Raw genomic sequence first — 22,753 nt, 5'->3', positions numbered from 1 at the left:
CTCTTTACTGTGTAGCTGTTCTCTTTCCTGAAGTCTGGGATTTTTTCTGTTACAGACAGGAAGAAGCTTCACACTGCTCCGGTGGGGCAAGTCTTCCGCCTGCGGCCCTTCCATGTTCTGGTAGCTACAGGTGGAGGATATGCAGGATACAGAAAATATGAGGATTACAAGTTGGAGCAGCTGGAGAAGAGGGGCATAGAGGTGCCTGTGAAGCTTGCAAGTGAATGGGAGGTAAGAAACTTGGGACAATTTTACTTCTACACGTTTGATGTGAAGCTCCTTTGCTTCCGTTTCAACACAGGAGTCTTCAATTTGCCTCTACCAGGACAACATATTCTTGACAACTCATGGAACTAAAATTTCTGTGACTTCAGTAACTCATTTTGGCTGAAGTCATGATACATTAGGAACTGCCAACAACTCTTCCATCTTTTAGTGTGGCTGACACCATATGTACTTTACAAGAAAGCTGAGATGGAATTAATGCCTGTTTAATAAAAATCTATCTGTTTCTTGTATGAATATACAGCAAGACCTATTTTTCATAGATAACACGTAGGTCTGTAATTCCTCTTGATCCTGAGGGATTTTTACCTTTTCCTTTTGGATTCCAAGGAATTGAGAAATTACTGTGTAATTGCAGTGTGTGTGTATCAGATTTGTAGGTCAAATACCCATTGCAGCATTGAAGTAAGAGATACTTCATGACTTCCTGTAACTGCTGTATTTCCTTTGAAATATTAAGTATATTGTACAGCTCCATGTTGGACAGTTTAAAATATATGTGGTATTTTCCAAACAGCCAGGTGAGTGCCTGCTTCAGTGCCATGTCTGAAGGCAAGGAGTTAAAGATTCTAGGATTGTAAGGTTGTGTAGGAGATGCTTCAGTGTGACCTTTGACATGAAGGTTTCTTTGCATTCCTGAGCACACTGGCAGTGTGTGAGTGATTTGGCCACATGCCTGTGGGGGACTAGGCTGGATTCCCTAAATTCATTTTCAGTAGTGACCCAAATCAGATATGATCCAGACAGTCCAGATGCTAACAGCTTAGCCTGTGATAGCTCCTGAGGAATCTGTCTGTAAATCTGTCTTCTGTATATTCTTTTCCTGCTGAAGTTTGTTTTAAATGGGCTCTGATTAAAAAAGAACTGGTAAGTATCCACAGAGTATTTATTTAACAAATCAATGTCAATTCAATTTTGATACTTGAAAACAAATATTCTTTTGTTATTGTTCATACCTTTTGGTATGAAATTGGGTAATTTTCTTATTTCATTCGCCTTCTGTCATTATACTGATACGCCAGTTTGTTATTGTTTGGTGAAGCTAGGAGTATTGCTTTTGATGAAACAGCTCTAAAGGATCTGGTTTTTATAGTAGGGAAACACACAAAGAATTTCAAACTGATAAGCAGGGCTCCAAATGCAGCAGACCCTAGTAGGAGACACTAACAAGACATCCTAGTCCTTCCTGATGCATTTAAGTTCTATTGAATACTTCTGTGGGAGGGAAAGGAAACTCAATAGCTATGAGCAGAAAGAGAAGCTGTAGTCAGACTTTGCAAGCAATATTCCAAACAATGAAGGATTCAAGAAAAATAAAAGCTGTGTTGTTCCATTTTATTGTAAAGTGAAGTGGAGTTTTTGCTGACCAATCATTTTCTTTTGTTCTGTTTTTTTGCATCACTGTAAGCATGCTAAGGAGTGTGGAAGGGGGGTGTTGTCTTGTTTTTAGGGCAGAATAAGCCTTTGCATGAGAGAGACCAAGTGTGATTGAATGGGCTTTGAAGGAGTAATACAGAACAAGAAACTGGTTCACGTGCCCTCACTGCCGAGCCTGCTGCTCTGAGGTGCTGATTCCACAGTTCCAGCCTCATGTTCCTGGTGGAACGTGGAGCATCTTCCACCTGCCAGCTCTGGGTGTAAGGCAGATTTCCCTGCTTGTGAGCAGAAGACAGATATTAAATGGGCAATCCTCACCCTGTAGAGCTGGCAGGAAAGCTCTCCCTGTAGCAGAGGTACATGCTGGGATCCTCTTTGAGGTGTGCATAATTTTTGACTGAATTACAGAGTCGATACACTTCTGTGTGGTTTTGTTTTGCTTGAGCTCCATAAAAGAATGGGAGGGGGAAATTAATCTGGTGCAAGTCAAGTGTTTCTTAAGTTTCTCCACAGGGAAAGACAGAACTATTATTTCTTTAGCACAGACCTTTTCTTTGTGTAATTTTCTTAGAGACATTCTGTCGCTAATAGCTTGAGCTGATTAACGCCTTAGTGTCTCCTACAGTGAATACCAGTGGGGATCAGCTTTCATTTAATTAGATGAGGTAAAGCAGAGGGCTTGGAGGGAGACAGGTAGATGTTTATCAGATGGATGGAAGCTTATTGTTCGAAATCTTTGCTGTCACAGAACATTTCCTGGCTGAGATCTGCATGTATGGCATGCCGATCATATGGTAACTAGAGGCATTTTGCTTCTCCTTACCTGGGCACCAGGGCAGCTGTTGATACAGGATCAAAGAATTACTGTGGGAAACCTTGGCCAGAGGAGGAGTTTGGAGTGTGATCAGATGAACCAGAGTTTTGAGAGTGGAACTTGTAGGTGGTCTTTGCTCCTGTAGTTTGTTTTGTTGTGTGTGAGGAAAAAGCAGTGTATGTTGGAGTGACATGTGCCAGGAGAGCACAGTAAATGTCTCTGAAAGTGAGCTGCAATGTTCAAACTGCAGCTTATTGTCATGGGCCAGTTTTTAAAAGCAACTTAATTTGCCAGGAAAGTGCTTGAGCATAGCTTTAGGATTTGGATTCTCGGAGGTAAGACAACACAGCCTTTCCTACTGATGTCAGGAAGTGCTTGTATTTATGTAACAGAGATACTGGAGCTCTTAAGCAGTACAATACAGAAGGTGCTTTTCTTGGCTCTGAGGAGACATTTAGTATTATGCTAAGAGGTGTGTTTCAAGTTCAGGAAAGAGCTATTAATGGAAGAATATCTGATTTATTTTTTTTTAATCCAACTTCGAAAGATATATAATCTCCAGTTGGTCTCTTATTCCTCATTCTTGCTCCCAGATTCTGATGCTTGGAGTTTTATTGGAGCATATATGAAATTATTAAAAAAAAAAAATTCCTGTAAAATGGTCTAAAGTACACAAGAAAGATGTTTAAAAAATGTTAAAACTAGTGACATTTCAACAGCATCAAATTGTGTAAAGGGTATGATGGTGTAAATGTTTTTTTCGATTGTCCTGGAAAATTGAACCAAGTAAAATCAGTTTGGGTTTGTGGGGTTTTTAAAATCCAAACAGTGGGAAGACTTTTTGACTAGATAGATCTGTTCTGTCTAGTGCAACTGCCTGAGCAGCTTCCTGAGCGTCTGGGCTTATGAAGCAGTTTATCAGAGCGTTGGGGAAGCAGTTTGTAAGACTGGAGCACACTCTGCTGCTTTGGCTGCCAGTGCCTGTGTGGGATTGTGTTCCCGCTCCAGGACACGCGGTGGCAAGCTGTCTCAGGGAAGCTGAGCAATGCACACAGTCCGCACCGGTGGCTTGCTCCCCGATGAGTCTCTTTCCCCGTCGTCCGGGCCAGCGGCTCTTTGGGAAGCTGAGCGTTGATCCCCAGGAGTGCCCGACCGTCCCAGGGCAGCCCCTTATCCCGCGGGCCGTCGCCGTGTACCGGACTCCTCCGGCCTGTTCGCGTTCGTGCTGCCCTGGCCCCTCCTCCGAAGGAGCCGCCGAGCAGCGCCAGTGGCTGGAGGCGAGGCGGGGCAGGGGCCGCGCCGCTTCCTTAAGGCTGGGCCGGGCCGGCAGCGAGCGGAGCGGGGATCGGGCAGCGGCCGCGGGTAGGTGCGGAGCTGCCGGGCCGGGCCGGGCCGGGCTGGGCTGGGCTGCGCTGCGGCCGCATCCGCTCCCTGCCCGGCCGGGGAAGGGGCCCCGGGGGCGGGATGGCTGCGGCGCGATGGAGGGGAGGAGGGAGTCTACTGGGTTTTGTTCATGTGTCTGAAAACTGCTTTGAAGGGAAGGGTCGGTGTCGTATTTCGGCGATTGAAGGCGGAAAGCTGGGACTAAGGAAACTTCCCTGGGCATCAGGTAAGGGCTATGGACCGCAGGGCAGATGTGCGAGAGTTGGCGGCCAAGGGTTGATTCACTCTGGCTTGCTGGAATGTGATGTTCCAAAGTCGACTCCTGAGTAATCTCTGAGGAGATTTAAACAGAATGAGCTGCTGGACCAGCCTTATCGGAGTCCCGAGGGGGAGGGCAGAGGGCCGAGGAGCCGCCGGAGCTTTTGCGCAGCTTCCGCCGGGTGCTGCTCTGTGGGGAGGATGTAACGCGGCTTGTGCTTCCTTTAGAGATCTTTCATGGAACTGAGAGTTTGCTTTACCGGTACCTTAAGCTAAAATAATGGGGCGATAGTAGGGCGCGGTACTGGGGAGTGTTGTTGTAAACCATTAATTGGAAATTACTACTACGAAGTTTTAAAAGAGTGCCATCAAATTTCATGTCACTGTAAAACAGGTAAAGCTTTATCTCCTTGCTTCACAGAAGAACTTTGAGACTGTATAACAGGCTTTTTGCACAGAATTCAGAACCCAGTCATGCAGTTAGGCTATCCTAATATATTACTTTTTCTCCCTGCTCTATTTATAAAAAGCAACTGAAACAGCATTGTAACGCTAGGGCAAAATAATAAAGTTTTGGTTTTTTTCCTACTACACGAAGAGAAAATATCTAGAAAGGCTTTTTCAAATGGGAACTGAAGAATTTCAGGCAGTACGGGTGGATGCAGCCGAGCACGTTCCGTTAGGTAGCGCTGGTAAATCCGCCGAGAGCGCTCCCGTTGGAAAACTCCCGGAGGAGCGGGGCCGAAGGCGCTGCTCAGCAATGCCCTGGCCTTGGCAGACGCTCAGCGTGCGCTCAGCTTTCCCAGCGGCATCAGGGCAATTCTGTTGTGCTCTCGGAGATCGGGAGCTCCTGCCTGGGTGTGGAGTATGCAGTGTTTGTCCTGCCGGGCCGCCTGCGGAGGTTGGGTGGGAGCAGGATGACGCGTGTGATGTTAAACAGTTACTGCTGGGAAAGGAACGGGACCTTTAACAATGGTCCGAGTACCGCGCCCTGGCCGCGAGACCGCGGCTTTTGCTGGCACTTGAGTGCAGCTCTGGGATGCATTCGGTGCATTTTTTAAACAGTAGTTCTGCGACCAAATGTAGAAAGTTTGATCAGAGGGCTTTGAGCACTGACCAGCACATTCCAAGCCTAATGATTCATGCTTATGGTTTAAAACCGAGGCTGCAGGTTTGAAGTTCAGTTGAGTATTAGTCTTTGGTGCAACTGCCTTGCTGTGTTGTTTTTTAAAACTTGAGAGGACTTGAGTAGTTCACTATTTGACAAGTAATTAAGAGGTCGCTGGATTTGATGCTTATTTGAGCTGACAGAATAGAAAAGTTTTGCATAGCTGGCAGATTAGAAGTTCTCTGTCAGATAATAATTCTCGCTGGATTGGTACCTGCTGGTAACTGCTGCTTTATTTTCCCAGCGTGGATTCTGGGTGAGTTCAGGCAGGTGAGGGAGTTTGGTAATGGTGTACAACCCCTACAAACCAAACATTTTATAAGTTGATGATGACACAGGCTATGGGCACTGTCTGCATCCCAAGAGATCATCCAGCTGTTGAGATGCCATTATATGAGTTCCTCTGTCATGAGCTGTTTGATGAGCAGTTCTTGTTCCTTTCCGCACGGAAAGCAGATAAACTCAGGGCGGATTTTTCATTTCAACCCCCTTACACTGTAGGAACTGTATGTTACTTCTGGGGCAGCCACAGCAGGGATGGCAACTGGCCAGGCATGTCAGCATCTCAGCAGTACCCAGGAATTGGCATCCTGGTGAATGTAATGAGGGGAGTAGTACAGAACTTAAAAGAAACTTCTTACTTGACTGCACAGAGTTTTTTTTTAGAAGTGGAGGAAGCTTTTAACACTTGTGCTCTTTCCTTCCTGGAGAGGAATCTCTCTTACCCCATGCTTTTTGTTTTGGACTGAAGGGTACTACCCACTGCATCAGGCTGTAGAACATTTCAGTGTCTGGGTTTTTTTAGGGAGCAGGTCAGCTGTTTGGCTGGGTACATGCTTCCATAGAATCATGGTTACTCAGTCGAGAATATAATAATTCCTTGGAAGTGTTTTGAGAGATAAAACTGAATTTTACTGGAAGAGCTCTTGGGTTACCTGCCTTATCCTGAAGGGAAGAGCACCAAATGTGATCAGACGTGTGTTTGCTGTGTTCCTGCAAGGGTGAAGGTTGCACAGGAGGAGATGGGATGGGGAGCAGGGTTCTATGCTGGCTGCAGGAGCTGCTGGGCTGGCTACTCTGCCACTCCTGCCCAGTTCCACCAGTGCCAAACAAACTCTCCCCACAGTTCTCTGAACACACGTGTTCAGTGTGAAAAATAGTTTTATCTTGGTCTAATTTCACTTCATGCTGAATCAAGAAGTAGCTCCCCTGTGCTCCTTGTTGCTTTTCTTTGAATTTTGATATGATTTTGGCTAACTGCTTTCAGCATTTTATGATACAGATGGCATCATTTTTGTTGTGTAGGAGTTTCTTGTGCCAGCCAGAGAAAGACTAAATGATACTTTAAATAGGAAAACAAAAAGAGTTGGCACAAGGCTCAGGGAGGAAGGAGTATGTTTTGAGTGCTTTCATTGATCTTAAATTTCCCTTATTTCAATTACCAGGGGCTTTTAAAAAGATGCTGTTGTTAAAATTCAGCTTAAACAACATGCACACAGGTCTTGAAACTTCCGACATACAGAATACCATACAGAAGTTTTTTTTCTTGAGAAAAATACTCTTATGCAGGATCTCCAGAGTTTTCTGGGGAGTGTCTGTAATATTTGGAGTTGAAGGCCAATCAAAATACACAATTACTGCTTGAATATTTTCCTTTTGAGGCCTGACTGGGATGCCATTAGTTAGTTAATTCTAGCTTTTCCTGCTGTTCCTTCCACTCCTCCTTGTCCCTATTACAATACAAGCCTTTCCCTCAATCAGAGCAACAGTGATCTTTTTGATCTACTCTGTTAGCCACACAGTTTCATGGTGCTCAGACGGCTTTGGAAACAAGGAGGGGTTTTTTTTGTTTGTTCTCAACCCAGATTTAGCAGAAAGCAGAAGTGAAATATAGCTACTACAGTCAGCTCCAAAACTGTTCTGAGTATTTGGTTTAATCTTGAGGTGAGATATATCTGACTTCCACTTTTTGAACCAGGGCTCTCTTAACAATCCAAACCCAGTCACAGGAGATTCAGAAAATCTGTTCTGTAGGGTTAAAGAGAGAAATTTCTCTGTATATTTAGAATGCTTAGATAGAAATACTGCAGCCTTTGGTCTTTAAAATCAAAACAGTTTCCTTTACTCCTGTTTTGTATTTTAGTTCTAGTGGACATAAAAACTGTGACAGTACTGAAAGTCACATAATAGACACATAACACTTCTTTTATACCCAGTTCTCAAGATGGCCCTAAAACTGGCTTATTTTGTATGTATCTAATTATTTGTAGAAGAATGTCCATTACCTGTTTCCTTAAGCGACTGTTTTGAGATGGAAGGAGATTTCCACAGATGGATGTTTGTGTCTGGCAAGGGTTGTAAAATAGAAAGACATTCCTTTCTGTTCTGTTTTGTTCTTTACAAGCTGGACACTAAGAGCAGGAAAGGATTTTTGGTGCCCAGTCCAGAACTCTTAGCAGCAGCTGCTGCACTGCAGAGTTGAAACTGGGAGTTATCTCCTCCTCCTCCTCCTCCTCTCCGCCTCACTCCTCCTCCCAGCTTTGCATTCAGGCTGGCGCTGGGATGAGCTGTGCAGGGCCAGCTGGCTGTTCCTCACACTAGTGCCTCGCTGCCCAGCAGCCTGGGACAGACTGCAGGGTGTTTTTTGGGGAGTTGGGTTTCAATGGCCACCCGGACTAGCAAGAAGCAAGGACTGCTCATATGGACAGCTCGTTTTTATGGTGTGCAGAGTCGGCTTTGTAGTGGGATATTGAAATGTGACACAATGCCTGTTTGTTTGCAATAGCTGCAACCCTCGTAGCAGAGATTCAAGTGGGAGACAGAGAGGGAATCCAGAGACAAACCAGCGGGGGATTTAGGAACTGTGACGCCGTGTCCTCTCTCCTATGCCGGAGCAAGCAAAGGAAAGAGAGGTAGAGGAAAAAAGACTGAGCCTTGCAAGAGCCGTCACCCTGACGATGTGTCAGTCAAACACCCTGCAGGGACCAGAGCTCCACACAGGGAAATGGTGAGATGCTACAAAGCTTTATCTAACCCTCCACCCTCTTGCTACAACCTCCACAAAGTTAAAATTCATGTCCGGAGGCTGCGTTCAGGGAACGGCGGCAGCAGCAGCTGTGCCGGGGACCAGCACCCACAGCTAGAGAGTCCAGGCCCAGCTGGCTCTGCCAGTGGGACACCAAGTAGGAGAACTCGTTTCAGGTACTGTTCAGTATTTTCTGCTTTGCAGGAATGGTGGCTGAAGCGGGAGGGAGGCTGGGAGGGTTTCTGGGCAGAAGGAACGGGAGCCATCTGCGAAGCTTTTGTTTGGCCTAATTACTATAAAGCTCCTTATACATTGCACTGGCAGAGAAGGGCATGCTGTTCCATGACAAGGGGAATGGGGAAGCTTTCATTCGTTTCCTTCCACTCTCCATCACTAGGAGAATGGAAAAATTAGTTGAGGGGCGGCTCTGAAACCAGGCCAAGGCAGTGAGAAGCCCAAGGGCTCCAGAGCGATGCAGCTCTGCAGGGATTGGTCCAGGAGCGACTGCAGTGAAGGGGGGGAGAGCAGCAGGAGGGGGAGAACGGGACCCAACCCGGCTCCTGGCCCGCCAGCCCTTGCAGGCTGCTGGCTGGTAGGGATGGGAGGGAGAATGTGAAGTGTCCCTTCCTATTCCCATGTTGAGTCAGTCTCACCTCCTGCTGAGAAGCTGGCATTAACTCTGCTAAGACAGCACTTCTGCTCAGGGTTCTTTTTCCTTGTTGCATTAGATCATTCTCTGTTTATTTATTAATTCTTTGGGGGAAAGAAGTTGTGTTCACTGCAGAAAAAACATCTCTGAGCCAAAAGCACCATCTTTCATCCTGAAGTGGTGACAGTTATACCTGTCTGCCTGATATTTTAATTCTGATCCAAGTTCTGAAAAGAACTAGTTAGCAAGAAAATTTCCTTTTAAATTCTGAGCTTCTTTCCATCTTGGAAATACATACGCAGTATTTTGTAGTTCCTCTTTCCTGTCAGAGAATCCCTTGAGAGAGTGAGCTGTGTCACTTGAGTCTGTGTGCGCACATCGCCGTGTCCTGGTTGCAGAACAGTCTCGAGCCAGGAGTTCAGTCAGATATTTCAACAGTTTGCCCTCAGGTAGACAGATTTCCATTTGATAATGTTACCTTGGAAATGCCAGTTTTTTTCATTAGTAGAAGCCAAAGAATAAATGGGAACCTCCAGACCTCCTGCAAGGGTCTGAACTGAGGCCCTTAATGTCTGTCCTCTGCTAAGAAGCTGAGTAGCTTTTCCCTGTGAGAGTTAGAAGGTCAACTTATCCCCATGGCCATTTTGCAAAATGAGATCCCTCTCAGTCAGGACAGCCACATAACAAAAAAAAAAAAAAAAAAAAAAAAAAAAAAAATCAGAGATGCAGCTGGCTAAGAAGTAGGGGAGTTGATTATTGTGCTATGGAGACTAGATTGTTGTGCAGTACTAGGAATACTGGTTTTGTCCACGTTCCCTGTTCAGAACCAGGATACTCAGTGAAGGCTTTAAGACCTGGAAACTGGTCTTACCTTTATTTTTTGAGGGTGTCATTTGTAAAATGTGACCTGTGAGGGTGAATACCATTGTTTTTGGTTTTTAGATAAATTGTTGTTCTATTTTGGGAAGGGGAAGAACTGATGAAAATAAAGGAGTAAAGACTTGTAGCATCAATGATTAACAAACATTTAGCAGAATAACTCAGCCCAGCTGCTGGAAACTGGTGGCTCTGCAGCTGAGATGCCTGACCCTCTGATGTTGTGTATGTAATCTTTCAGGTTGCAATTCCCCCAGCTGGCCCTGCGGCGAAGGTTGGGCCAGCTGAGCTGTATGTCTAGGCCTGCTCTGAAACTCCGTTCTTGGCCTCTGACTATTCTCTATTACCTTCTGCCTTTCGGTGCTCTTAAACCCTTGACCAGAGTGGGATGGAGGCCTATGAGCAGGGTAAGTGTGAGCAGGTCTCGTGTGCACATCTGGGAGCTGTGTCCTGGAGGAGCTGGCAGCAGCTGGGGGGAGAGTGGCTTCATGCAGGACAGCCTAGTGATCACTGGTGTGAATGCAGAGATGCAACTCATGCTTGTGTTTAATTTTTACTGTTCGTGGTTGTGTTGATTAATTGCCTCACAAAGAAGTGGCTTTTTCAGGAGCAGAGAATTACTTTGTCCTCTAACAGTCAGGAAAAGAAAGTGAACAGAAACTTCTGAAGGAATTCAGTCACCTCACAGTATCAGGGCTACGGCAAGACCAAACCTCTTGGCAAGTTCCTTTTCCTGGTCCCATTGAAATGGTCTCTTGTTTTTTGTTGTTTTTCACTGAGAGGGTTTGTTCCTTAAGTTCATTGAGCATTTGTAGTCCAGCATGTCCAAATGATATGCAAATCTGTGCTCTGACACTGTTGAGAGCAGAGTATGGGATGCCTTGAACATAGTAATTCTCCCCACAAATCATGCAATTTCAGAATCCAACAACCAAGTAAGTATTTTGATTGCAAGCAGGAACAAAATTGCCATTCTTAAGCCTGTTTCATTGAACATCTGTTCTGTTTGATCCCATCAACTTGAAAGCTGGGCTTCTTTGAAGAGAAGGGGCTGCTAGGAAATAGCATTTTTGACAATTTGTGTAATATTATAGTTGTATGTACATTTTCTGTGTTGGTGGAAAACAGCAAAGTTATTTTTTAAAAATTAATACAGTATAGGGCATGCCAAATAAAATGGCAACATTTTTTTCTTCAGTACTTCAGCTTGTATAACCTAAAGTACTGTTCATTTAGAAGGTTTTATCTGAAGTAAAATTAGGTTGGTATTTCCTTTCTGAAATATCCCTGTATGTACACAAATGGTGATCTGTAAATGAAATCTCAATTTGCTGTATTTGATACGATGGAGCCAGTGCAAGCTTCTCTTTGTGTTTATGGCTGTTTTGCAAAACTTAATCATGAAGGACATGACTGAGAATAAATGATGACTCTCACTAAGAATAAAAACAAGTTTTAGCTGCAAGTTGAATGTAGCTGTTCAAAAACACAGCACCAGTCAGCAGATCACCACTTCCTTTTCAGAGTGTTCAGTTCCCTTGGTCCATATTCCCCAGCTCCCCCCAGTTACATCATAGCCATGTGAGCTTCCTGGCTGACAGCAAGTACCACAAACCCCAGAAGAGTTGTCTGCTGGAATTATCAACAGAAAGATGTTGTCATCTGTCCACTTCCATCAACAGCAGATACCTCTTGCCAACTGTTTCGTTTGTTTTCCTTGCTAAAACTTGGGCTTTGGTGCAAGTCCAAAAGTGTATTTCTACAGAAATAAAGGCACTTTATATTCTTGCAGTTAGCAGCTCCCATTGTCATGAGAGAAGGAGTAAGGCTGGTATAAATTTATACCTGTGCAGCTGCATCCAGTAGGTACATTTCTTTGATGGTACTTGTGTCATTAGACATACACCACACAGTACTGGCTGTGGGAAACACCCTCAGTAGTAGCTGCATCTGAGGAGCATGTCATCCAACACTGAGAAGTTATTTTCCAGTCAATTCTCATTTGGTTCTTCACTATACATTGGTAATGTTAAGCCTTTCTGATTAGCATTCTACTAGAATATGTGCAATGTCTCCTTTTTCTATAAGCCTCACATTGGGCAGTTTCCACTAACTTCAATGTGGAGCTTCAGGCTGCAAGGGAGTGGAAATTCTGGCTTCACTTTAAAGTTATATTAAGTTTCATCCTTTCTCTTGTCTACTCTCACCAGTGGAGGGAATGAGGATGAAGTGCAGGGTAAACTGTGCAGCCTTATAGACTACTTTTAACTCATGAATTCAAAGGAGAGGTTTGCAGGAACAGTTTGATCCTTCCTGTGTTATGAGAGATGTAAGAAGGCATCAGTGGACACTGACCTGCTGCACTTGCTCCTGCAGGTCGCCCTGTACAAGTCGGTCCCAACTCGGCTGCTGTCGCGAGCCTGGGGTCGCCTGAACCAGGTGGAGCTGCCCACGTGGCTGCGGAAGCCGGTGTACAGCCTGTACATCTGGACCTTCGGGGTGAACATGAAGGAGGCAGCGGTGGAGGATCTACATCACTACAGGAACCTCAGCGAGTTCTTCCGCAGGAAGCTGAAACCGCAGGCGCGGCCGGTCTGCTGTGTGCACAGTGTGGTGAGTGAAAGGGAGGGAGGGCTCCAGCCAGCACCGCCAGCTTCCCTCAGCCCCCAGAGGAGTGGCACTGCTTCATGGGCAATGAATGAACTGCTAATGGTTTCTTTTTGTTTTTCTCTTTGCTGTAGATTAGCCCCTCTGATGGAAAGATCCTTAATTTTGGACAGGTAAAAAATTGTGAAGTGGAGCAAGTAAAAGGAGTTACTTATTCTCTGGAATCTTTCTTGGGACCTCGCATCTCCACAGAGGAAATGCATTTTAGTCAGGGTGAGTTCTGTGTTAGATTTACATTTATTCTGCTGTGCCCTTTCAGTGTTCTCAGAAATCATGAGACTAAGAGAGATGAAAAAAAGTAACATTTTCTTGTATTGTCAGAAACAAAAGTAGGTCTGATTTTGGGTTTGTTTTATTTGCGGGTACCCATGTCACTCTTCCAGTTCTTCTCTTTCTCACCAGTGGCTTTATACAATCGTGCCGGGCTCATTGTGATTATCTGAACTGAGCTGTTTGGTTCTTACACTTGAGTCCAAGATGTGTTGCTGTACCATGGCTGCAGCACTCCTGCTGTCACACTGAAATGGGCCCAAGCACTGGCTAGCAAAAACTGGATACGCTGCTCCTTAACAAGATCCATGCTCAAGCACTGCCCCTCTAATCACTTAAGAGGACTCCTCACAAATTCTGCTCTTAAATGGTAGCTTTAATAAAAATTCCATTGTACTGGATTTCAGTTTCTGCTCTTTTGCTTAGGGAAGGGAAAACTTCAAAAGAAAAATTTTCACAATGACTGAAACAACCCAGGATCTAATCTTCTTGTAAAGGGAAAGGAACACTTGGAAATATTGGAGTCCTGGATGAAATATATGTTTTTGTAGTCTCACCAGTCCACATGGGCTGCATTTAATCCTCTGCTATTGCACTGGCTCTGACATACACTGCCTGGCTATCGTAGATGACTTCAGGAGGAATATCTTTAACCCCTTCCTTTCCATGCTTTATCTGCAGCCCCAGCTGGTAACTCTTTTCAGCAACAACTGGTCACAAAGGAGGGGAATGAGCTCTACCACTGTGTAATTTACCTTGCACCAGGGGATTATCACTGCTTCCACTCACCCACGGACTGGACAGTGTCACACCGAAGGCATTTCCCAGGTTGGTTTCTGTTCCTAGGAAACAACTGCAGAGCAGCTATGGAGGGAAGCACTGCCATGGGTCACTGTAGAATGACACACACCACTGCAGAAGTTGTAGAGTAAAATCACAGATAATGGTAGAAAAGTGATTTGTCTTAAACAGTAATGTTTTGCAGCTGTGTAGTTTACCAGAGCAAAACACATATAAATGGTGAAAACAGTAATATTGTATTCAAACTGTTTGAGTTCTTTGAAGTATCCCTTGATGCATGCTGACCTGATTTGTTCCCAAACACTTTTATTCAGTTTGCACCTGAAATACAGATAGTTCTGCAGATCACACCAAACAGTAACCTAAACTATAATCTCTGCTGGTGCTTGGCAAAGAAAATGCAACTGAACAGTTACACTACTGGAGCTGGGATCAGATGTTTTTGCAGATAAAAATATTTTACTTCTTGGTATCTAGCAAAAACCTAAGTATTTGGATTTGGTTTCATATACCATGAGAGAGAGATTGACCCACCACACACATCCTTCTGTGACCCCTTTGTTTTCAGCACAGACTTCTCTTTCATTTGCTCTGCCTGGCACTTGCCTCTCTTCCTACAAATAACTGACCGAGTTGTTTACTGGATCAGCTCCAGTTGTACTGAAAACACCATCTGAATGACATTACAATATTGCTACAAACCAGACAACCTAACCTGAATATTTTCTCACTTCTTCAGGCTCCCTGATGTCTGTCAATCCTGGAGTTGCTCGCTGGATTAAGGAACTGTTCTGCCACAATGAACGGGTTGTCCTTACAGGTGACTGGAAACATGGCTTTTTCTCACTAACAGCTGTGGGAGCAACAAACGTGGGCTCCATCCGCATCTACTTTGACCAGGTGAGCAGGATCATAGCAGGCACCTTTCTGGTGTTCATGGTTGAGGTTGGTGTAGCATAACAAAATTTAAAAAAAAATCTTATTACCCTGAAATGAGGGTGTTTCACAGCACTGATATTCTAAGACTGATTTAAAATGTGTTGTCTCCAATACAGAAAATTTTTTAAATCTTCCTGTTGTAACTTTGAGCTGTGAGTTCCTGCATGAAAAATGATTGAGTATGAACAGTCCACAGCTGTGGTGATGAATGAATACAGAGCACTGAAATCCTCCAGTAAATCCTTCTCTTCTTCCTCCTCTGTACAGGACTTGCACACAAACAGTCCAAGTTACTCTAAAGGTTCCTACAATGACTTCAGCTTCATATCCAACAACAACAAGGAAGGAATCCCCATGAGGAAAGGGGAACATTTAGGGGAATTTAACTTGGGCTCTACGATCGTACTAATCTTTGAGGCACCCAAGGACTTCAAATTCAACCTCAAAGCTGGACAGAAAATCCGCTTTGGAGAAGCACTGGGCTCTTTATAGGAACTGTCTTAGCAAGAAGATTTTCTATAAAAAGAGACTCTTTTCACACCACTGAGTGTTTCACTTACTAAGTTTGTATCACTCAGCAGGACCTGGGTGAGGAGAAAAAAAGATGTCACTGCTGCGTTAAACTTGAAAAGTATTTGTTCTGCATTTACCTACTGCTGAATGTAGAAACTGAATGGAATGATCATGGATGTATTGGGTACAGCTGCCTTTAAAGATGTTGCCCATGGTGGTCTCTGGCCCACCCTGTGCCTGTAGTCTTTCATGTTCTCCCCTGAATGTGCCACAGGATAATTGTGTTCTTAGACCCTCCAAGTCCCTTTTAAGCCTTCCTAGGCAGGTGCAGTGGGAAAGGGTGGAGGTAGAGATTACCTGTATTTAAAGGGACACTGACAGGCTGAGTCAGACCTTGTACCTTGTGTCTGCAGTATCTGTTTCTCAGACCTTGAGTAAAGAATATATTCTCATATTTATTTTATTCTAAAAAACTCTGCCCAAATTCTTAGATAAAAGCAGTCTCTGAATGCACAGAGGGCCAAACAGTGAATTTGCTGGTGTGGCTTCATGGCCCAAACAAAGCAAAATGTGTAACAGTCAGTACAATGAGTGACATTCATCCTGAGTTTTGTACTATTGGACAACTTTAGTTCTTTTGTCTGACATTGTCCCTTTGAAAGTGGACTTTGCATTGTATTTTAAACCTGAAAACAATGTCTACATTCCAGACAACAGAACTTGTCATCTTGCAATTTATTCTTTTTTTTTTTTTCAAGACAGACAAGTATCTGTGTCCTCTTCCTAATCCATGGGTTTATTTTGCTATTCCAGGCCTTAAAGTTTTTGTCTTTATGAAAGACAATTCACCTCTTGGATTAAGAGGACACAGAGCATATTTTTCTTGGGTGATATGGTGGCAACTAAAGTATGTTTTAACTTTCTGCTATGTATCTTGTTACTTTGTCACTAAATTCTTGACGAATTAGTTCCTCTATTACAGGACAGCTTCAGCTACTTTAGGACTAATTTTTATTGCACAGAATGAAATGCCCTATGCACTGACTGTGTTTAAAATATTTATGGATCTTTAAAGAAATCCCCTCTTGCTTCCCAGGTGCCAATCTGGTTATCCCTTGACTGGCAACAACTTCATCTCACTCAGAATACAAAACAAAAAACCACACTGGCTCTGACTTCTGCCCTCATACTTAATGCTAGGAATGTCCTATGGGCTGAAATCTTTGTGCTGAAGCTTAATCCACTGTAAAATTTTAGAGCCTCTCTGTGACTTCACATCAAGAAGAGTTAAAATCTAACACCTTGGATCTACTGCATGTGGCACTGATAAAAACCACTGCCAAAGTGAAGACAATTGAGTTTTAAAGCAATGTATCAATTGTTTTTTGAGAATAAACTGTTTCAAGTCCCAGCACTCAAGCATTTAGAACTGATTTTGCTGTCCAGAGCTTGTTGGAGTGGACACGCTTATGAAACCTGCCTTTGTGCTTTCTGAAAGATTTCCCATACTACTTGCTTGCTTGAGCTACTTTTCTGCTACTTCAAGGAGATGACAGGCTTTGACCAGCTCTGATCTCCTAAAGAAACCCTTCTTTGTACGCACTGCAGAAAATAGAATATAATTTTGTTGTACAAATGTCCAGTTTGCCAAGTGCTGTATGCTTAGCTTGTCATCGGGAAGGAAGGGACGATAAACTGCCTCTAAGTGACATAGCCCAGGCACCAGTCAGATGAGGGTGGCTGTTTGGGTGACAAGCAGGAGAAAATTCATTTGGCTCCAGGAGTCAGTGTTTCCTCACTTTACACAGGGAGGAGTTTGAAAGCTTGAAGTGGCTGTCAGCCACCTATCTTGTTAAACTTCTTGGCATTAGCAAGTTTACTCCTGCAGCAGTATAGTATCAGATACAAGTCTTTTCAAACCTTTGAGAGTGAGAAAAGAGTTAAGGCAAATATCAACCCCGAGAGGATAAAGTTAGGGTGAGCTTTTTGATTAAACTTCAATGTCATGTTATCAAGAGAAAGCAATTTGTTCCAGTGGATGAGGGAAAAAGACAACTGAATCTTTTCCTTCTTTTCCACTGGGGTCTGTGACATCCAGAGCCAAAGGAAGATAAAGCTTTAATTTCTTCCTACTCAGCAGCATCATCCATAGTATCTGAAGGTAAATATTAGCCCAGTCATGGAGGATGGGTTGCTTGATGTTTGCTTTATTAGAAATCTCAGAAGGAAGGGAGGATTCAGCATGCAAGTGGCTGTTTTTATCATGGTTTTAATACTGTGCAGAGCAAGCTAATAAACCAACATTGTTTGTGATGCAGGGGCCAGCACTGCACCCCAGGAGTGAAAACAAAGTTCCTTGAGGGTACTGATAATGCTGTGAATTTCTCCTGCATGGAGAATCCATTTAATTCAACTGTATCAGTAGCACGGTATTTTTGTATGTCAAAGTGTATGACTTACTGACATGAACTCATTTAATTGCAAACATTTTGAAATAAAGAGTCTTATCTGTGTTGCTTATCTTTGTGGCATGACAAAGTTTGGTACTGCAAGTGCAGCATGAGGTAGATGTAGCTCCAGTTTGGTTTTGATCAGCTAGAGTAACAATAAAAAAAGCAAAATTATTTTAACTTAATTTATCAAATATAAACACCATACATAGAAATAAGTGAATGGATACATCTCTTCCATCATCCCCTGCTATGAGAGGGCCAAAACGTCCTACCCCTGAGCTGAGAAGGTGGTAGATGCACTACAGATGCAGGGCAAGCTGGATATCTCGCAGGCGGGCAAGCAGGGCCTGCACATGCTGTCTCTCGGCCAGCTGTGCTTTGCTGAGAGTGCTGATCCTCACATGCAACTGAAAGGGAACACAAGTGCATCAGCATAAACACAAGTTTGTACAGTGAGACAATATTTAGTCTTTTTGAGAGAGAGAGCTGTGTTATCTCACTTGAGGGCCAGTACATGACAGATTGTCACTAGGAACAGCTCAGTACTGGCTGGAGTCGGAGGTACCAGGACCCACACCTGGCTGTGTGAACCTGGGGCCTGAAAGCAGTGCAGGTCCAGTCTGCACACAGGGAGTTGTCTTGAGAAATTGGAGAATTTCTGCAGATTGAGTCTCTGAAAGCTTGATCCATAGCTTGGAAATAGCCTCAGAAAGGTCTACTGGAGCAGGAGTTATATTTCTGAACAAACAGGAAGATGTATCTACACAGCCTGTTCTGCTCCTCAGCCTACTCCTGACTATAAATTTCCCTTCTCTTGCATTTTACTAACAGCTTACTACACAATTCCTCACAGCTTCCATCAGTCTTTAGGCTAAGTGCATGGCACAGTGATAATCACTTCACTAGCTTCAATTTAAATGTGGTGTACACACCTGACCCAATTCTTCCTGAACTCCTTGCACACCATCTTGGGCTCCTGATTGTGTGCTCATTTCCAGCCACTGCTGCAGAATTTGTGCCTGCTGCTGACAGCACCTGATAAAATAGATTAGAAGGATTCTTATGCCAATTAAGAGCTCAACAGTCTAAGCCAACTTATACTTGCAATTGATACTTCCAGTAAGACCCATTTTTTTTGTCTCAAACCAGTCAATGGTTAAGATCTTTTTTAAAATGTAAAAAAAAAAAACAAACAAAAAGAAAAAAAAAAACAAACAAAAAACAGATGCTGAAAAGCAGAGGAACCTGAAAACTGTCATCTCCCCCTCCTACTTCTAATCCTTGACTTCTTCCTTTCCTGATGTTAAACCCCCCAGCCCCATTTCTGAAAACAGCAATTCTGTTTTCTTATTCTAGTAGAGCAGTTTATCAAATACCAGCCGTATTTAATCTTTTTTAATTGAAAGCTGGAAAAGCTCAGTCCTCTCCTCTTGATAAAATAACTAAAAGCTAAATTTCAACTGCTCTACCCAATTCATTTGTAGTGTCTTCAGATTACACTCAGTGATACCTCTGACATGCTTCTACAAGAGCTGCCAAAGTTATAATTAAACACTTGGCTGACTACAGTAGTTATGCACATACTCTCCTTCACCTGGAGCGAACTTGAAAGGAGAAAATAAAAATCTCTGGAACTTTTCTGTTTCATTCATAGTTCTACTGTGAACAGATTGATTATTTCCAGGGCAGATGCACAGAAAAAGTGAAACAGACTGGACAAGATGAAGGCAGACTGGCTAAAGGGGCATTACATGAGCTCCTGCTTCCTGCTGTAGTAGTACTGCATCTGCTGCTGGATCTGTCGGAGTTCAGCTTCCACCCTTCTCTCCAGCTTTTCTTCTCTGGAACTGTGCTCCCTCTTTTCCCCTTCAGCTGAATGAAAGATAAGCACAAGCAATGGAGGTAGAACAGACATCCACTCTTTCTTCTTAACAAAGAAACAGAAAATATTTTTAATGTCAGGAAAGATGGAGCCCTCCTGAGTCATTTTCATGTGTTTTGTTACCCTGTGACATGTACCCATTCACCCCAAATGACCATGTACAGGGCAGGAGTTCTGACAGCAGTACAAGCTCTTGAAGACTCAGTCTGAACACACAAAACATACAAAATGTTCTGGTGGATGGTTTAGTACTACAGATTCTCTTTTGGCCTGTTCAAGATATAGTCTTTCACATTTAGTCTAGAAGTAATTAAGTACAATAGTCCTGCAGAACACATTTCATGCTCTGATGTCATTAAAATCACCACAATGAGAGGTGCTTAGACACCATCTGTCCCCTTTACAGCCATACTGTAAGTACAGGGAAATCTAGAGAGCTCTACTGGATGAACTTCCCTCCTGAAGCAGGTTCTGTCATACACATGAACACTCCAGCAACTGAGCCCATTCTTGCTAAAAGAAGCTGGCCTCCAGCAGTTCCCATCCTTCAATGCGTACAGCAGGGCTTTAGTCCCCAGACTCAGCAGAATCCACACAACTGCATTTACCACCCCAGAAAGGAATACTGATACCCTTTACCTCCTAATGCTGGCACACCAGGTTGCCCTGTCTCTCATACATTTTGTGGCAGTGACTTGCAGTCTCACATAGATTAGAGGATGAATTGTTACAGTTTAGATGTGAGGATGTACCTGCAGTCTGGCGACTCCCTCTTTCCACCAAGTCTTCAGGTGACAGCAAATGTGGCTGCAAATTTGATTGCAACTTCTTCTCCACAGAATCCTGTTCAAAGTCTTGCGAATGGGCTCCTTTGTGACAATTCACAGGCTGACCTCCTCTCTAGAAGGTCAGAATGATATTGGGGTTTTCCTCAAAGGGTTTTCTTAAGTAAGCCCTTCAAGTAGGATGTAGCTGACCTACTTAGTCCTACCCCCACTCAGACAACTCCTGTAGGTGCTGAGCCCCTCTCATAAAATCCCACAGAAGAAGCAGAGCTCAAAAGATGGGCTCTTTGATATCTAACATGGACGTATTTCACCAAGATGAAAATTCCCATTCTGTGTGGAACAAGGAGTTCAAAATGCAAGCACCTACTTGCAGGTTAAGTAAATTTCAATTTTTTAAGGTTCTCAGACACAACCACTGCTCCTAAGCTGAGTTTCTCCTAAATCCCTGCAATCTGGACAGCAAACTGTAATTGCTCTTAACTCTGAAGAGGCAGAACCCTCACATTACTTGCTAGGAGAAGATCTGGCTACGAAGACCACCAGGAAAAAGGCATGAAATACAGAACAACACATGTGGGAGGACTGCTTCAGACTAGGGGTAAACAGTTCTTGGACATTCTGAGGCAGTTCACTTGGTTAGCTTTAAAGATGACAGCTTGAACAAGTGAAAAACAGCTAAATATTTAGGTGGGCGGTTCAGAAGAACCACAAGAAAACTCAGCAATAAGCAATGGGCCTACTGACAGCAGCCCAGTACACACTGTAATTGTTCCTTCAGCATTTCACTCACCTGTTGTGAGTCAGCTTTCATTTGGGACATGAAAGATGCAGGAGACCACAGCTCTGCCCCCTGCCCAGCTCGGTGCATGTCCTGTGTCCACAGGGGGAGAGAAGCACAAGTGAGAGAGGGATGGGGATGAGCAGCACTACCCATCTGAGACAGACATTTACAGGTACTTTCTTCCACTTGAGGTGTCAGCATTAAGTTCCCAGTCTGTGCAAGACACTTATTCACAGATGTTAGCTGAAAGGGCACCTCTGACCTGTACAGGAAGAAGGATAAGGTCACTATACATTGCAAACTGTGGGTCTTGTCCTTTGCAGTCAGTGCAAAGAAGGGGAGTCTCTTGTCATTCCCTTGCATACAGCTCTCCAATTAGCTGCTCTACTATGCTCTACTAACTCACCCTTTTTTCTTTACTTTTAAAATTAGATTTTCTATCTAGTAAAAGGAGGTCCCAGCAGATCCTTGCTTTCTAAAGATTCAAGAAGGAAATCAGGCTTCTCTGGTAGTAACCTGGCTCATTGAATGGCATTTCAGAAAAGAAAAACAGAACAAAGAATATCCCAGACTTCTGATTATTGGCATCAGCTGGCTAAAGAAACAGCCCTGTTTCATCATTCATCCCTGCTCTGCAACATTCTCCTGGCATGCAATCACAATTCTTGAAGATTACATTTCAACTGTATTAATGTGAGGATCTAGTTCACCATGTGAATAGTTGTGCCAACACAAAGAATGGTGGAAGTGAGACAACTGAACAGGGCAGAAACTCTTCTTTTGGCAGCATATATTTGCCTAAAGCAACATGAAGTTACATCTTACTTCCCTGTAGGGTTGCTGTCTTGAACTGAGAAGCTTCATAGACAATTATTCCTTGCAACTGCCCCATGATCAATATGAATTTTTAAAGGAATACCTTCCCCAGCGAAAAGAACAGAGGAAGAAGAAATTTCAGTTCCTGAATACCAGGATCTTGATGTTAATCATTTTATCAGATGACTTCAGTGAAAAAAACAAGAGCTTCAATGACACTAGGTCACTTGGACAAGATAAGCTCTCCCAATGGCCCAAGTCCCATCAAAGGTATCTTTCATTGCTTCTCTATGTAACTGTTCCCATGACAAATGGCCAATGCTCCATAAATTCATTTCTACCTGAGAAACACAAAGTGGAAGGTCTATAGCTAAGCTGGTTCTACCTGTCACTGGCAAGTACAGTCACAAATACCTTCACTATGTGTGGGCTGAGCTTGCATTACACAGCAGCTCCTGTGTAACCCTGTACCACTAGCCACATGATTCAGAGTTAAGGAGAATGCATGGAACTAAGCCATCAATGAGAAAACTTGGGAATACAAAAATGACACATGTAGAGAGATTACATATATGTAAAGTTACTTATATGCCAGAGAAATAGGGGAGGACTGGAAAGTCAAACTCACAGGCCATGGAGAACTGAGCCCCCCTCATAAGGGTGAAATGGTAGATGTCTGCATTTTGAAGGCCATGGCTCTTCCTCTGATGAATGTCCTCTTGTCTCAGGACTGAGATCAGGCCTTTTAAATGTCACTTGCTTCTTCAGAGGTAGCAAAAAAGAAAAAGGCTTATTTAATTTCTGGGAGAGAGCCTTCTGTTTCCACAGCATGGCACAACAATACCCTGTCTGGTAAAGACTGCAGGCTGCCTGCCAACACAAAGAATAGCAGAGCATCTGATGGCTGAGAGCAGGAAGCACCACATCACCTACAGAGAAGGAACTAAGATTTCTGATGCCCTCAAAGCCATACCAGCTCTCTAAACTAAATTAAGAGCTCCACTGTGG

At 43.7% G+C, this 22,753-nt stretch overlaps 2 protein-coding genes across 13 annotated transcripts in view; one reads left to right on the top strand and one right to left on the bottom strand.

Annotated features, from left to right (window-relative positions):
* PISD (phosphatidylserine decarboxylase) overlaps positions 1–17,545 on the top strand; it is a 24,378-nt gene extending 6,833 nt beyond the window's left edge. For 2 of the 6 annotated variants that reach the window (XM_056504720.1, XM_056504722.1), the window contains 6 exons: positions 56–231; positions 12,212–12,448; positions 12,577–12,715; positions 13,454–13,600; positions 14,313–14,473; positions 14,780–17,545. In XM_056504720.1, the coding sequence (XP_056360695.1) occupies positions 56–231; positions 12,212–12,448; positions 12,577–12,715; positions 13,454–13,600; positions 14,313–14,473; positions 14,780–15,004 (1,085 nt within the window). In that variant the 3' untranslated portion in view covers positions 15,005–17,545. Of the gene's footprint in view, positions 1–55; positions 232–3,782; positions 3,839–4,013; positions 4,086–4,924; positions 8,487–10,076; positions 10,243–12,211; positions 12,449–12,576; positions 12,716–13,453; positions 13,601–14,312; positions 14,474–14,779 lie in introns of those variants that run through there. The other 4 variants (XM_056504721.1, XM_056504717.1, XM_056504719.1 and 1 more) reach the window with 4 other exon arrangements.
* The window catches only part of SFI1 (SFI1 centrin binding protein), a 27,820-nt gene continuing 21,011 nt past the window's right edge, over positions 15,945–22,753 (bottom strand). For 4 of the 7 annotated variants that reach the window (XM_056504709.1, XM_056504712.1, XM_056504714.1 and 1 more), the window contains exons 24-29: positions 22,374–22,507; positions 20,939–21,191; positions 20,113–20,260; positions 19,230–19,350; positions 18,411–18,513; positions 15,945–17,885 (exon numbers count right to left, since the gene is read on the bottom strand). In XM_056504709.1, the coding sequence (XP_056360684.1) occupies positions 17,778–17,885; positions 18,411–18,513; positions 19,230–19,350; positions 20,113–20,260; positions 20,939–21,191; positions 22,374–22,507 (867 nt within the window). In that variant the 3' untranslated portion in view covers positions 15,945–17,777. The remainder of the gene's footprint in view (positions 17,886–18,410; positions 18,514–19,229; positions 19,351–20,112; positions 20,261–20,938; positions 21,192–22,373; positions 22,508–22,753) is intronic. The other 3 variants (XM_056504710.1, XM_056504715.1, XM_056504716.1) reach the window with 3 other exon arrangements.

The sequence above is a fragment of the Oenanthe melanoleuca genome, chromosome 15, assembly GCF_029582105.1.
Source record: "Oenanthe melanoleuca isolate GR-GAL-2019-014 chromosome 15, OMel1.0, whole genome shotgun sequence".
Lineage (NCBI taxonomy): Eukaryota > Metazoa > Chordata > Aves > Passeriformes > Muscicapidae > Oenanthe > Oenanthe melanoleuca.
This window is presented reverse-complemented; position numbering and strand designations above follow the sequence as displayed.